General features: G+C 48.7%; 5 protein-coding genes across 5 annotated transcripts; 3 read left to right on the plus strand and 2 right to left on the minus strand.

The window, feature by feature from the left end:
* Nucleotides 1-446: 446 nt before the first annotated feature.
* Nucleotides 447-5,476, minus strand: N7457_008567 (Sec7-domain-containing protein; the record flags this gene model as incomplete). Its single annotated transcript, XM_057179610.1, has 7 exons — nucleotides 447-650; nucleotides 733-1,225; nucleotides 1,274-1,665; nucleotides 1,717-2,065; nucleotides 2,118-2,407; nucleotides 2,460-5,023; nucleotides 5,089-5,476. 7 exons carry the CDS (start codon nucleotides 5,474-5,476, stop codon nucleotides 447-449), a joined length of 4,680 nt encoding a protein of 1,559 aa, XP_057027996.1.
* A 1,138-nt stretch (nucleotides 5,477-6,614) lies between these two features.
* On the minus strand, nucleotides 6,615-9,374 carry N7457_008568 (glycoside hydrolase family 55 protein; the record flags this gene model as incomplete). Its single annotated transcript, XM_057179611.1, has 7 exons — nucleotides 6,615-6,808; nucleotides 6,864-7,057; nucleotides 7,111-7,203; nucleotides 7,262-7,342; nucleotides 7,390-8,512; nucleotides 8,567-9,019; nucleotides 9,077-9,374. 7 exons carry the CDS (start codon nucleotides 9,372-9,374, stop codon nucleotides 6,615-6,617), a joined length of 2,436 nt encoding a protein of 811 aa, XP_057027997.1.
* Nucleotides 9,375-10,126: 752 nt separating this feature from the next.
* N7457_008569 (glycoside hydrolase family 128 protein) lies at nucleotides 10,127-10,986 on the plus strand (the record flags this gene model as incomplete). The annotated part of the gene is made up of 2 exons (XM_057179612.1): nucleotides 10,127-10,326; nucleotides 10,380-10,986. The coding sequence occupies 2 exons, from the start codon at nucleotides 10,127-10,129 to the stop codon at nucleotides 10,984-10,986; spliced, it is 807 nt and encodes a 268-aa protein (XP_057027998.1).
* A 1,668-nt stretch (nucleotides 10,987-12,654) lies between these two features.
* On the plus strand, nucleotides 12,655-13,097 carry N7457_008570 (uncharacterized protein; the record flags this gene model as incomplete). Its single annotated transcript, XM_057179613.1, has 2 exons — nucleotides 12,655-12,828; nucleotides 12,894-13,097. The coding sequence occupies 2 exons, from the start codon at nucleotides 12,655-12,657 to the stop codon at nucleotides 13,095-13,097; spliced, it is 378 nt and encodes a 125-aa protein (XP_057027999.1).
* A 146-nt stretch (nucleotides 13,098-13,243) lies between these two features.
* On the plus strand, nucleotides 13,244-13,755 carry N7457_008571 (uncharacterized protein; the record flags this gene model as incomplete). The annotated part of the gene is made up of 2 exons (XM_057179614.1): nucleotides 13,244-13,273; nucleotides 13,321-13,755. 2 exons carry the CDS (start codon nucleotides 13,244-13,246, stop codon nucleotides 13,753-13,755), a joined length of 465 nt encoding a protein of 154 aa, XP_057028000.1.

Raw genomic sequence — 13,755 nt, forward strand, 5'->3', positions numbered from 1 at the left:
CTAGTTCCAGGCGCTGAAACCACTCCGAACGTATGAATTTCCATTTCATTCTACCTTTCTCGTCTTTGGCATACCTTAGATGCCTAGGAATTGCTGTAGATAGAGATTCAGGGTGGAAACGGCTTCACGGCTGGGAAACCTTCTAGAATTCAGCGACCTATCGTCTTATACTACATCAAACGCTTCATCTTGTCTGCCTGTTTTTTAATAGTATACGTATACTGAGCTGGGTTACCTAGCTTGTCAGCGTTATGATCATGCAATTTAGTAGGTAATTCAGTCATTTTCAATGTCTGTTAGCTCAAAATGAGGCATATTCGGGCAGAATCCCTGAATGCAATTCAATCCATTCTCCAACCGCTATGTCTTTTTGCACTTGAAGATTTGGCAACTTGGTCGGCTGAGGAGATCTCATCCATTCTCATGCAGGTGGCATTCGCACCAACCTATAGATTGTTTTCTACATCGTCACTGCACGTTCCCACTCCAGGAAATAATTCCTCACGCAAGTGCGGCAAGAATACCTCCATCCTCTTCCATGTCTCGTTCCACAACTTTGTTTGCTCCGGTTTCTCTTCCGACACGACGAGATATCCGCCATTTGCCATGACGAGGAGTGTGTTCTTGATGTTTTCGGTGACAATCTCTTCCTATATGTTGGTCAGTAGGTATACGGAGACCGGGGACCTATAACTTTTCACAGTCCACGATAAACAGAGAACCTGAACCTACCAATTTCCCAGCCTGACCGGTATTGAGTAAACGGTGCATCAGATCAATAATGTGCAACCATAAATCCAGTAACCCAACCGACTCCGCCAACTCAGTCAGATAATGTAGATAGCAGCGGCACAACAACGTGGAGACCCTCACAATCATCTCGCTCATACTCGAGGGATCAGACTGATAAATCTCTGGTGTCAATAGCTGGGCGACTATGGGGAACAGCACCTGGGTAAAGATATTGGTCCACTCCGTGTGTCCTGCGGAAACTAATCCATGCTTTCTAAGGAGTGTACTTTGAAGGAGTTCAAATCCTTGCATGCGGACCTCATGGCAGGGATTGAGGCATTGTGCTATGAGCGTGCGGAAGATGGGTGACCAATGAGCGTTCCAAGCTTCAGGGGTGGGAAGCGAGGATTTGTCAATGAGTTCAGGAACCCGGAGTGTCAGGTTGGAGAGAATGGTCGTGGCTTTGATTCCGCATTGGGCCATCTCGTTTAATCTAGGAAGCTATTAGACCGTAGTAATTTCCGCGTTATAGATGACGTACTCGGCGTTCTTCGGCGCGTGCTGCTCCTGACACTTCGTTCTCCGTCCTCGCAGGGTGTGCTCTGGTTTCAGCCCAGCGCTGGAAGTGGTGGCGAATTGATCTAGTAGTTGAACGATTGCCTCGTAATTTGCTGTGTTAATTGTGGTCTGTACCGTGCTAACTAGTGTGTCAACAACCCTGAGAACACTTGCAGCGTTCTCCGGTATTACGCGCAACTGATCAACAATAGACCAGAAATCAGGACAACGAGTTATCTCATCCCGTAACCGCGGAGAACTATCAATGCAAACCGTTATACCCTGGAGAAGGCAGCTCGCACATGCTTGCAGAAGATGAACGTCAAGGCCAGCGAAGGCATGCAGGAGGACGGGAGTGTCTATAAAGTTGCAGTTCTGCAAAAGTATCAATATAGCTCGACTCGCACGACTTGGATTATCACTCACATTGTTCCCTTTTAATAATAGTAGCAGGTAGTAGACAACTCTAGACACGATGATGGGATGTACCCGACCCGCGTCATTTATGATGTTCTGCAATGCGTTCGCCGTGTCTCTACCAAACACCTCTATTGTTCGGCAGTCTTGCAGTGTAAGTATTGTAAGCAGCTCCAAGATAAAGACAATAGATGGATCGTAAGTCGCCGTTGACACAGTGCTGTCATCGTGGCTCTGGTTGATGGGACTTGATGAAAGCACATTTGGCGTTACAACGATGTCTCCACGCGATATGTCTTCGGATAGTTGGGACAAAAGTGCCGTGAAGAGAGCTTTCAACCCTTCTGTGGACATTTTGCTGGAGAGGGTGTTAGGTCGCATTCAGGCTGAGGACGCGTGTTACGACTTACGAGACGTTGGACGCGATTTCGTCCAACAAACAAGCGCTGATGGTATCGATTGCACATAGGGTGTGCTCGATCTCTTGGTCCGAGGGTTCCAGAGGCTCGGCATTTGCGAGGCTGGAAACGTAAGATGTAAAAGCAAAAATCAGACCTATTTCCGCCACTTCGTGGTCTTCATTAATGATTTGCGTGGGGCTTTGTAGCGGGATAGGTGGAAGTTCCAGTGGTTCGCGAGATACGGCGAACGAGGAAGGCATCAGGGAATTCACAAAGAGGTTTCGTAGTATCCGGAGGACCTGTAGCTGTTACTATGGGATTCCCAATACTGCCGATCACAGAAGGATTTACCTGTTCCCATCCATCTCGGATCGCACACTCGTTGCCATTGAGGATTCGGCACAGGAGTAGCATTGCCATCTGACCTCTGTCATTACGCCCAAATTGAACAGCAGTCTCCGAGACTACAAGAGTATTGTTCTCGTGCTTCACTTGGATTTTGAGACTCGTATTTGGTGCCACTTCGGGAGCAAGCGTGGTGATATGTGACAGACATGCTACAATCCTGTCCAATAGATCACTTAGTCCATACTTCGCAGCAATATGAGCGCAATGGTCGAATCCAGTTATCACTCTTAGGATGACAGCCTCGTCGGTCGCTGACATAAATACATATGAAAGCGACGCGACAATTGGCTTCCACGTTGCCGCAAACATGTCTGCATCAAAAGTATTGGTGTTGCAGTAAATCAAATCTGGAGTAGACTCGGCTTTGACTATCATCTCCTGCCAAGCATGGTCATAGGCATTGTCATCGTTATGCTCCTCGGGTAGGATGATCTCACGTGTCCTGATAGAATTGAAGATTTCCTGGAGAAATTCGATATCGAAATCCCTCCCATCGTTAACACCGCGAAGATTCTGGGCGAAGTTCTCAATTGCCATGCGCTTTTGGCCTTTAAAATTCGGATTATGCTGATCGGTGTTCAATAGGATGGTGGCATACACGAGTACAAACGCTGCAGTCGAGTCTGCAATTTCGGCCGGTTTGGCTTCATCCATGTATTGTGCAGCAAACACTTCCATGATTCTCTCTATGAGTGCTGACTCGCCAGGGAGACGGAATGCGCCTAGTAACTCGCGGGTAGCCTCGTCGATTCGTTTTCCGGCGAAGTTGAAAAGCTTCATAAACTCTCGCAAAATATTCTCATTGGTCTTCTTCGAAATGAAATCGCCTAGAGTTTTCTTTTCGATCGCAGTGGTTTCTTTGAGAAACTTTGCAATTTCCCTGGGGTTCTCGAGGTCTTGGATGATGCCTTGGGCGACGAGAAAGCAGAGGCCGTCCTTAGGATTTTCGTTAAATTTAGAAGCACCTTGCATGATTATAATTTTGTGCGACCGCTGGTGTCGTAGACTTTCTATGCCGGGCACGCTTTCTATGTTGGGTGCATCTTCCAGTCTATCGGCGATTGATTCCACGTAGGACAAGAGTGAGTCCAAACATAACGCTGAAACGGTACTCCACGGTTGGTCTGAGCATGTGAAGGTGTTCCGCGATAGAAATCTCACCATATCAGAGCACAAGTCCCTTCTGTCAACATCACAATCGTAATTGACAAACAGTTCGACCATAAATGAGGGAATCCTGATTAAAGCACTGAGGCTTTCTACTATCGCCTCACGAGCATCTGCTGTCCTCGCGCCGTCCTCGAGTCGCAGATCTTGTGGATTTTTCATGGACCTCGATGGCGCTTTGCCAGCGCTATGGATTGCCGCAGACGAGAGAGATGGCTTGAGGACCCTAGGTAACTCTGGTATGCACTCGAACAGGAAGAGCTCGACATTAGGCTCCAATGCGATGTCCCCTGGCGGAACGGCACCGCAAGCCACCACATAGGATAGGAATAGCTCCTGCTGCAGCCGGAGGACATTGCGGCATGTTGTAAGGAGCGTCCGGCACACACACAGCGAGTGATTGAGGAGGGCCATGTCATTCGATCGAATCAATTGGAACAAGTATCGGCACAGGGTGTCCTTCGCCAGGTTTGCTAGACCGGCGTGGTTTATGATTGATGGTCCCGCTATTTCGAACGCAACATCAAGAATGCGCAATGCAATGATACGCATTCTATTTGTAGTTTGCTTGTTGTGAGGATCTATCATCTCGGTAAGGACAATGAGAAGCTTGCGTATTGAAGGAAGGGAGTAGGGCTTGATCGAGACTGTCCTGACTTGGTTTTGCTGGCCGTCTTCGAGGATGGGATTCAAAATCTCGCCGGCAGTTTGCATTTTCATGCTTAGGGACCCGTCAATCAAACTATCCACGCTCACGAACGACTGTGTCTCTTCCACACTTGAAGGATCATATGCGCGTAGTTCCGCTGTGTAGGTCTGCAGTTTTGAAGCATCTATGTTCAAAGTTTCTATCTTGGCTTTGATGTTATCGTGCAATGCCTCCGGCTCGGCACTCGCCTGAAGTTCCAGATATTTCCATCGCTCAAAGACCACTTGGCAGATGGATACCATGGTCATCTCAGCTGACTGTCGTAGGACTACCGAGAGCCTGAGCTGGCAGGCCATGCTCAGAACAGTCTCCATCATCTCGCAAACACTGTCATCCCCGAGAAATTCACCCTCTGGACTCAAGATTGTGCTTTCCATGATGTTCAATATCTGCAGTAACACAGTTTCTTCATTTGCCGAAGTCGTTGCCTCGAACCGGCAGTGTGCGATAGCCGACGATAGTAGCTCCATGGCCTCCGCCAGCCGAGGGGACTCCAGAGAGATGACATTATAGGAAAGAAACTTCGTGATGGCAATGAGAGCGAGCGATGTAATCTGAGCGGGTGTGGAGGAGGATCGTACGACTTGGAGGAAGGGGTGTAGTAGCGCGGTTGTATCGTAATTCCTAATGTCTGTTCGTGGTCAGCAGTAGGGCCAGTCATCCTGCTGTATACCTGATACACCTCTGATTTCTCACTTTTGCAGTTCTTGAGGTTCGATCGCAGGCTCGAAAATGCCACCAGGAGGGAGTCCTTTTCGAGTACCTCCTCTTGATTTCCTCGCATAGCCCAGCGGCTTGATACCATATCCTCTTGGTTTAAGATCCCCGCATTGTCAACTCTTTCAACACGTCGCGTAGACGGTGCCTTTGGGTAGCTATCCCCAAGGATCCTCGACCCGCTGGAGTGTGTCCAACGTGTATGCTTGCGCATCGCACTTGTGATCGTTATACATTCTGTCACGACGAGGGCCACTTTGTCGACACCGAATGTAGTCGTAGACGAGCGCGTAAGCTCCGGTGCACTAAGAGGCGGCTTCAGGCTCTGTGCCGAGCTTTGTGTGTTGGCAACGTGATACTTGACCATGTTTTCTATGTATCTGTGACCACTTTGGAAATTGCAAATTTATTGTACCTGGTTGATGTACGTGGATTGTGTACGGAAACTCAGCGGCCCGGAGGACAGTTAGCCCACAGGGCCTTCGTGACCGTCACTTGAGTGATAGATCACAGTGGACACTGATTGGCCAGCACCCTGCCAACCCCCCTCCCCCTGAGTGCTCAGACAACCTGTGTATGTACGAAGTAGGTAGGTGGATCTAGGGATGGTGTTTTCGAGCTTGTATTTGATCCAGCCACATTCCGCGCCCATACGGCTTCTGTACGGAGTACCTCCACCCCGTCCGAGTCTACCTAGGTACACATGAGTATTAGAGAGAAGCTTATCAATTGGGCAAAAAACATCTATATGATACAAGAGGTTTAATAATAGGAGTCAGTGAGACAAAATATGAAACAGGATTTAGTGCTAGATGCCCATAATGATTTTGTGCGGCCATAGGATTTGTCCTTACTCCGTGTACATACATCACGACGATGGTGATGATGATGCATTCCTTGGCCCGGTGTAGCTCGTGTAAAATGCATCCACCAAAGCAAACCTCGAAAACAACTGATGATGGTGCATCCCCAGTATACAAATCCACTGTGTGGATCAGTCGTCGCGATGCAGATGAAGTTTCCATGAAGCGCATGGAGCCTCGAGGACAATCCAACTGAAACCTCAGGCCGCAAAACCCCCGTTAGTGCAAACAAGACAAACGAACAACATTGAAAGTGAAGCCGTGAAGAGCCTATGAGGAGTAGTCCACTTTTCTCTCTCTGCAATTGCACCTCACAACCATATAGCCCTCAACCGCTTCCAAGGCTGTTTGAGAATGTTGATCAACTTGGCTTACGCGATGATGAAGGGGTGTGGCAAACTCAAACGCGAAAATAATACGACACGGCTGACAGGTTTGATCACCTCTTTACGTTCATATTCGATGTACAGTTAGAGGACTGAAGGTACTCAAGAAGACCAAAGGAAGAGTCGATAAAGGGAGCCGAAAATCGACTAAGAGCTCGCTGTGTCGAGCCTCCTGCCAAGAAACATTTTCTCCACCAACTGTTCAGCAACCAACCAACTCAACCATCAACCAGCTCAACTGCCCAAGTCGCCCAGCTCAGTTTCTGAACAGTGCAATATTTTCGCTGAACACATTCAAGTTATCAGCCTGGTCTGCAACGCTAACACCGTCAATATCAATCATGCTAGCTGATCCCAGCGTGTTGAGATTATAGATGGAGATTGAAGACGAGCCCTCGAGACTGAAGATTGAGTCCTGGCAGCTTCTTCCCGAGTCTTGGGCCGAGCATGCTAAAACGTGTCAGATCGGATACAGGGGAGAATTTTAAGGTATGGAGAGGCTTACAGGCGTTATTGTTATCAAAGAAGGAGTACAGCCCCGCCCCGTAGACGAAGATATCGGTCGAATCTAAGACTCGCAGACCCCAACCCTCACTGCAGTACTTGCCTTTGCCGGCGCAGGAGGCGGCAAAATCGGGATCGTGGATGGAGGAGACGACTGGGAATGGAGTGGTGGCAAGGGGGTTGGGTTGGTAGTATCTGGCGTTAGTGAGCAAAAGGACTTGAAAGTTGACTGGTAGGCAGATACTTACGCTGACTCGGTCTGTATCTGTCCCATGTAAATATTCTTGGTTGATGCCAGCTGATATTCGTACAGGACGTTGTGTTCCACGGAGGTGCCTGATCTAGATTTGAGTTAGTTCATCTGGAACCTGTGTTGGTGAATTTCAACGCGGAACATACAGCCAAATATTTCCCTGTGTGCTTTCAATGTTCATGCCCCGACCACTATAGACGGTGATCTGGCCGTCTCCGTCAAGATCACTAATAAGTTAGCACATGTCCTCAGAATGCTATCAAAGGCAACATACTGATCCGCGACCCAGAACCAGTTGTTTTCCATATACAACCCAGTGGCGGATGGCGTGATGTGCATGAGCATAAAGGCGGCAATGCAGTCTGGATTCGCCGTGGTGGTATTTGTATCCGGCGTTGCAATGCATTGCGCAGCTTGAAGCCGGGAGCCTGCGAACCCTCCAACTCTTACGTGCACATCCCACATTCCCGATGGACTACCAGATGGAGACGCAAGATTCCACTCAATGCCAATAGCCCCTGCCTGTGCACCTTGTGTGCTCACAATCATGTCCGACAATTCGACCTGACCACTGTCACCAGAAGCGCCAACCTGAACGACTGGCTTGGGGCTGCCCATGTCGTTGAAGTAATTACCACTGGACATGATCACTGGATAGGCTTCGCCAACAATTTTAGAGCCTGCTGGGATTTTGATAGTGCTCGTCACGCGGTAGGTACCCGCATCGAAGTAAACTATTTTGCCACCGGAAGCAGCATCATTGATGACTTTTTGGAGCGCAGCTGTGTCATCTGTCTTTCCATCACCGGTTGCACCACCGCTTCGAGTGCTACTAAATGAGGAAGGGCTCAAGCTGCTGTACTGGGGCTTGGATCGTTCATAGAACTGCTCTCCCTGAACGAGCGATGCTGGACGGGAGTTGGGGGTGAAGGTGCCTTGGAAGGTCTGAGGGCCATTAGGTGTGTAGCTATGCCCTTGTCCCCAGGCATCGACATGCTTGGTTCCACCAGTCAGAACAGTTTTCTGGCCCGGACCTTGCACAACGACGGGGACATTGTCAACGAACAAATTCTCAAGAATAACACTTCCACCCGTAGGAGGCTGAGAGGTAGAATCACGGGCACTGACAATACCCACTGGGGTATTGGTAATGAAGCTGTCCAACAAGGTAAGCGAGCCGACGCTTTGCTCGTCGTGGCCCCCAGAGGTAATATCAATGCCGACCTGGCAGTTGTTGATGTGGATGTTCTTATAAGTCCATCCCCAGTCCCAGAAGTGGCTGATGGCAGTGACTGCGTCGTTGAATGTCAAATTCCTCATTGTGAATTGTTGGTTACCGAGTGCTGCACCGATATTTCCTCCATTGAAAACAAGGTCACCCATGTAGCCAGCGGAACCTGCTGATTGTTAGCCATAGACCACTAATCGCTATCACACAGGTTTTAACTGACCGCTTTCACAGAAAACACCCTGATGCTTCGTACCAGGGGCCGAGCTCATCTGGAAGACCATGTTCTCCAGACTAGTTGCCTGTGCTGTTGGCCAGTGTATGCCACTCACGGCGTTGTCTGCAGGGATCTTGCGGAGATCCAGGACAAGGTTCCTGATTTGTCGGAAAAATACGACGGTGGATGGCCAGTTCAAATCAGCAGTGAAATAAGGGTCGGCGTCGATGAGGTATCCGCCTTCGAATCCTGCTGTGGCTTGAATCACAGGCATGTTCGTGGGATCTCCAATGATTTGCGTATAGTAGTAGTCGAAGATCGGATACGAAATCATGTAGGTACCAGCAGGGAAGTAGACCAGGGCTGGGGTTGTTGTATCAGATCCGCAATCCCGTCCACATCGGTCGCCGCTGCTAATAGCCTCATTGATTGCTGCAGTATCATCCGTAACACCATCACCTTGAATTTATATCAGTATGTTTGTTTTGCCATGTACTGTCAGAGGGGGCAGGTTACCTTTCGCACCAAAGTCTTTGACGTTACGAAAGACTTGATATCCAGAAGCTCCAAAAGCAGAGATACCCTGATGAGCTATCGATTCGAGCCAAAATGAAGATTCACTGGCGAGCGAAGCGCTTGTTTGGATGTTCTTCACTTTGCCCGGGGGCTTCTTTTGGGGACCAGTGTATGCTTCATAGTTCCCATATTCCTTGAGAGCTGCAGAGACAGCAGCATCCACAGACGGGATATCAATCTGAGCAGCGATTGCAGTAAGTGCCAAAGGCAAGACGGTCAAAATACCAAAGCGAACCATGTTTGCCTCGGTGAGTTGGACAAGGTGAAGGGTATACCTCAGAGTCCACGGCGCTGATATCCTATTTATATACGACATCATAGTATGGGGAAACCACGTGTAAGTCATCTTTAACTCTTTTGTCCGCGAGACTGAATTCTGACCCTGGAGTAGCCAAGAACTGGAAACCCACTTCCTCTCAAAGTTGACTATGCGGGGATACACTAAGCCGATGCAGTAGTGGACTTGTCCGAGCGACTATACAGCACACGATATATCCGACATTCCGCGGGGTCAAATCCGACCAAATACGAGTGAAAGTGTAACGCTAATGCAGGTTATCCGTGAAGAATACCTATCTCATAGTAACGCTCCTTCGCCCGAAAATCCGCACAGTGAATCCAAAACAAGCAGACATCTTGGAAGGACTGGGACCTTCAGATTGAGGGCTCCTACGGATCCGAAACTCCGCATATTAATCCCTTGGTTTTCTTCGGTCATTCACCTGATTTCGGTCATCGTGATGACAAGGGGAACCGCCAGGGTGAGACAAACGAGCTGTCTGGGGAAATAGCGCAGTCCTTGAAAATACTCTAATTGAGCAATCAATGACCACCTCGTAAGGGTTGTATGAGTCCTTATCATAGTGGAAATTGAAATCGAACTCGGCATACGACTCAAGAATACTCTCAGCTATCCTCAAGCGTCTGTCCTCGCATCCTACAACAGGCCACAAGTTCAAATCAACTTAATATCCAACCAAATTATCAGCGATGTTTTATCTTTTTCTTCTTGTGACATCTCTTCTTCTTCGTGCGGCATATGGTCTTGCGACGAAGAGAGGGATTGCTTACAACAACAACAATCCTTCCGCAGATGCGGTCTATGCGAACCTTTTCAAGGGACACACCAAGGTATCATGGGGGTTTGATTGGGGATATCCCTCCTGGAATCTGGACTCATCATTCGAGTTGTGAGTCAAACCCGACGGAATCGGCTCTTGTGCTTTATGGACTTATCTTTCAGTGTTCCCATGCTGTGGGGACTACCCAGTGCTGCTGATCCGGACTGGACGACCGCTGTGCAAACTCCAGGGACGAGGAATATCCTTGGGTTCAACGAACCCGATCTGACCTATGACGCTTCATCGAATATCATCCCCGAGAAGGCAGCAGCTGGCCATCTTGCCTACATACAGCCCTTTGCAGGAACCGTACGAATCGGGTCTCCTAGTGTGCTGTGGAATAATGTTGGCTCATCTTCCGGCGGCTCCTATGATACAGCTACGTGGACTCAATACTTCCTGGGAAACTGTACTGGGTGTCATTTTGACTTTGCAGCTATTCACTATTACCAGGACTGCGTTACTCCCGATGGTCAGAATGGTGCCGTTTGGTTCGAAGGCAATGTGACCGATGCGCATGATGTTTTGGGGCTCCCGGTTTGGATTACGGAGTTTGAGTGCTATGGAAATGAGGAGCAGCAAATTGCATTTTTGGAGCAGGCTCTTCCTTGGTTGGACTCACAGGCTTATGTGGAGAGATATGCGTATTTCGGTGCTTTCCCTGAATATCTCGTCAATGCGGATGGAACTGGGTTGTCTCATTTGGGAAGCGCTTACGCAAGTCTTTGAGTGTCCACTTGGGTCACATCTCACTATTTGGTAAAACAGCCATGTTTGCTATGCGTCATTGAACGAATTGCACTGCATTTCCAATGTGTGCTCAGTGTTGGCTCGGAATGATCAGATGCTATCAACTGGGAGGACCAGTATAATTCTGAAATTGACTGCCAATATCACTAAGTATCGTCTTCCCTTGTTTCGCGTTCTCACTACAGTTGCAATTTCTACAGAGGCCGCCCCGCCTGGCCTGCTCTGCTCCGTTGGTTGTTGTTGTGAAACAAAAAAATGGACTCGCGGGGAATCGAACCCCGGACCACTCCCATGCTAAGGGAGTATTATACCACTAAACCACAAGCCCAATTGTATATTGTGATCGGGCTGCTTAGTCCATACTTGCTATTCACACAAACTGGTGCTTTGGTGCCTCAGTCATCACCCTCGTAGTTCAGATAGTCGGGAGTTCCATCTCCTTTCCCAAGATAACTCTCTCCTTCCTCCCTAGCTCGCACCTCCATAGGCCTCGGTAGTTGTTTAAAGTTCTACGTTGTTTAAAGTTCTACGGAGATACCAGGCGGACTTATAGGACCTGATCTACCTGCGTGCCTGTAACCTCTCAGGTGGTATATGCACAGGCCAACCTATGGAAGCAAGTATGAAAGGGTGAGATGACATCTATGCTTGAATCCTTTGTTAAATGAATAAGTTGTTAGCTCCAACTATACCCTCTTATTGACAAAGAATGGTTCTAGGGGGGCTACCAGAGTTTTCATCGGCCTAGACAAGCCTGTCCAAAGATACAAAGATCGGACCCCGAGTGCAAGGGTTATTCGTTTGGGCAAAACCTCCAGGGGTCAGGAAGTATCTAGATGGTTGACCCGGAAACAGGAATGGAATCCGTGTGCAGTAAGGTTCTAAGATTCTCCAAGAAGAATTCCCTCAAATATTCTTCCTTGTTCGGAGTTGTTCCTCGCGGAGTGCCTGGGTGATTTCCTACTATTACGCCGCTTTGCCAGCTCCAGCCTCGCAATTGCACTGGGGTCCTTTCCTTTAACGGCACCCCCTGCATTCCAGCGACACTACTACATGTCAACCCCGCAGAACATGCATGTTTCATATAATTCTGGGGTTTGCAGCCATATTTCCGCGGGCTTCTTCTGAACCAAGCCAGACTTGGCAAGGGCTCTGCCACCGCCTGTTATTCAATGTAATCGTGTGGAAATGTCTATTCTGTATTGATGGCTGAAACTGTCGACTGAGCTGTGCTCCGAACCTTGTCCTGCTTTTCTTAGAATGTTCTTTTGCAAGACATGCGGAATCTCGGGGATAGAAACCATGCATCACTTCAGCGTATACAATTTCTTGCATTTCGAGCTTGAGAGGGACAGCATTTAGAATTCTGTGAACAGAATAAAGGCTCATCGGCATGAGCTGTTGGAATAAAAGGAGCTCATGCATTCATGGTGAGAGAGGATTACTCGAATTTTACTTTGAGCGAAAAGGACCCACCAAAGCAACGATGAAATCGCGAGTCTGTGCAACTCATATCACCTCCTTGCTGATATATATATCAACCCAGCAGTCGCAGTCTTCAGAGTGCCATGTATTAAAAGCTTGGTGATTGAGATAGCAGATCCCATCGTTTCACCTGGGGTGGTATCCAATCATATCCATACCATCATGGGTGGATCTGACACCGGATTTACCATGAACTACGACATGACACAGAAGTTGGGCTGTAACGCTTGCTCTGAAATTGAGAACAAATCCAAATACTGGGTCGCTTCTCTCTATTACCATGCCCAGAATGGAAGTTCATTCAAGTTCCTCAGAATGGGGGAGCTTTACTATACTGTGAGTAAGAGTACCCTTGTCATCCTTTATTGCAAACCGATACTTAGAGCTGAGTCCTTAGGCAGCGCCCTGATCCAACCACATATGGGACCATCGTAACCCCACCAACAGGGCTCCGCATGATTGCAGGAGGTCCATTCGATCGCCGGTATAAGGACACTATCCAAATCGATGCGAGATGCTTTGCCTGTCTCAACTGTAATGGTCCAGGAATGCTACAAACAAACGGATCCCCAACGACAAACTGTCCAAATGGCCTTCGCGCCTAAGTTTAGTTCCCATCGTGCCGGGACGGAGTGAATCTAGACAGTCCGGATCGCAAGTCGCATGTAGCTTATCCTAACCAGACATACGACAACGGTCCATGTCCCACGACACACCCGGCCCGCATTGCCTTCATTTTCTACGAGATAACATGGCACGCCGAGAAATTTGCAAACGTGTGGTATGGAAACAGCTAGCCTTTTGTCCTTTCCTTTGGTGATCCTACAGACTATGGACTACATGCCGATTTCTCAACGGATGGGATGTTTCAGTTCTTCAGCAAGCTATTGGCACTTGCAACCACGACGGTGGAAGTGTTCGCCAATCCATCTCTATCTGAACACTGTCACGGACGGGTGTCTGGTAGAACCATCAGTCGAAGAACAGGCTGGTGGATGGCTACCTGCTCTACCAGGCTGTAAACCCACCCAATCAGGGCCAAACAACGCGGCACTCAAGACCGGCTGTGGAGCCCCCACGGAGATCGGATCACCACTGCATTACTATACCGACCTTACTGATGAGCTGGGCTGGGAATGGATTGGCTGTGCAGTCGATAATGCAGGCGCTGTCAGGACTCTTACGGGCTCCAGCTTGGGTGGCTCGGACATGACAGTCAAGAAGTGCATTTCGAACTGTAAAGCTGCAGGACATACTCCGTAA

The sequence above is a fragment of the Penicillium paradoxum genome, assembly GCF_028828445.1.
Source record: "Penicillium paradoxum strain IBT 22861 chromosome Unknown utg000007l_segment0_segment0, whole genome shotgun sequence".
NCBI classification, from domain to species: Eukaryota; Fungi; Ascomycota; class Eurotiomycetes; order Eurotiales; family Aspergillaceae; genus Penicillium; species Penicillium paradoxum.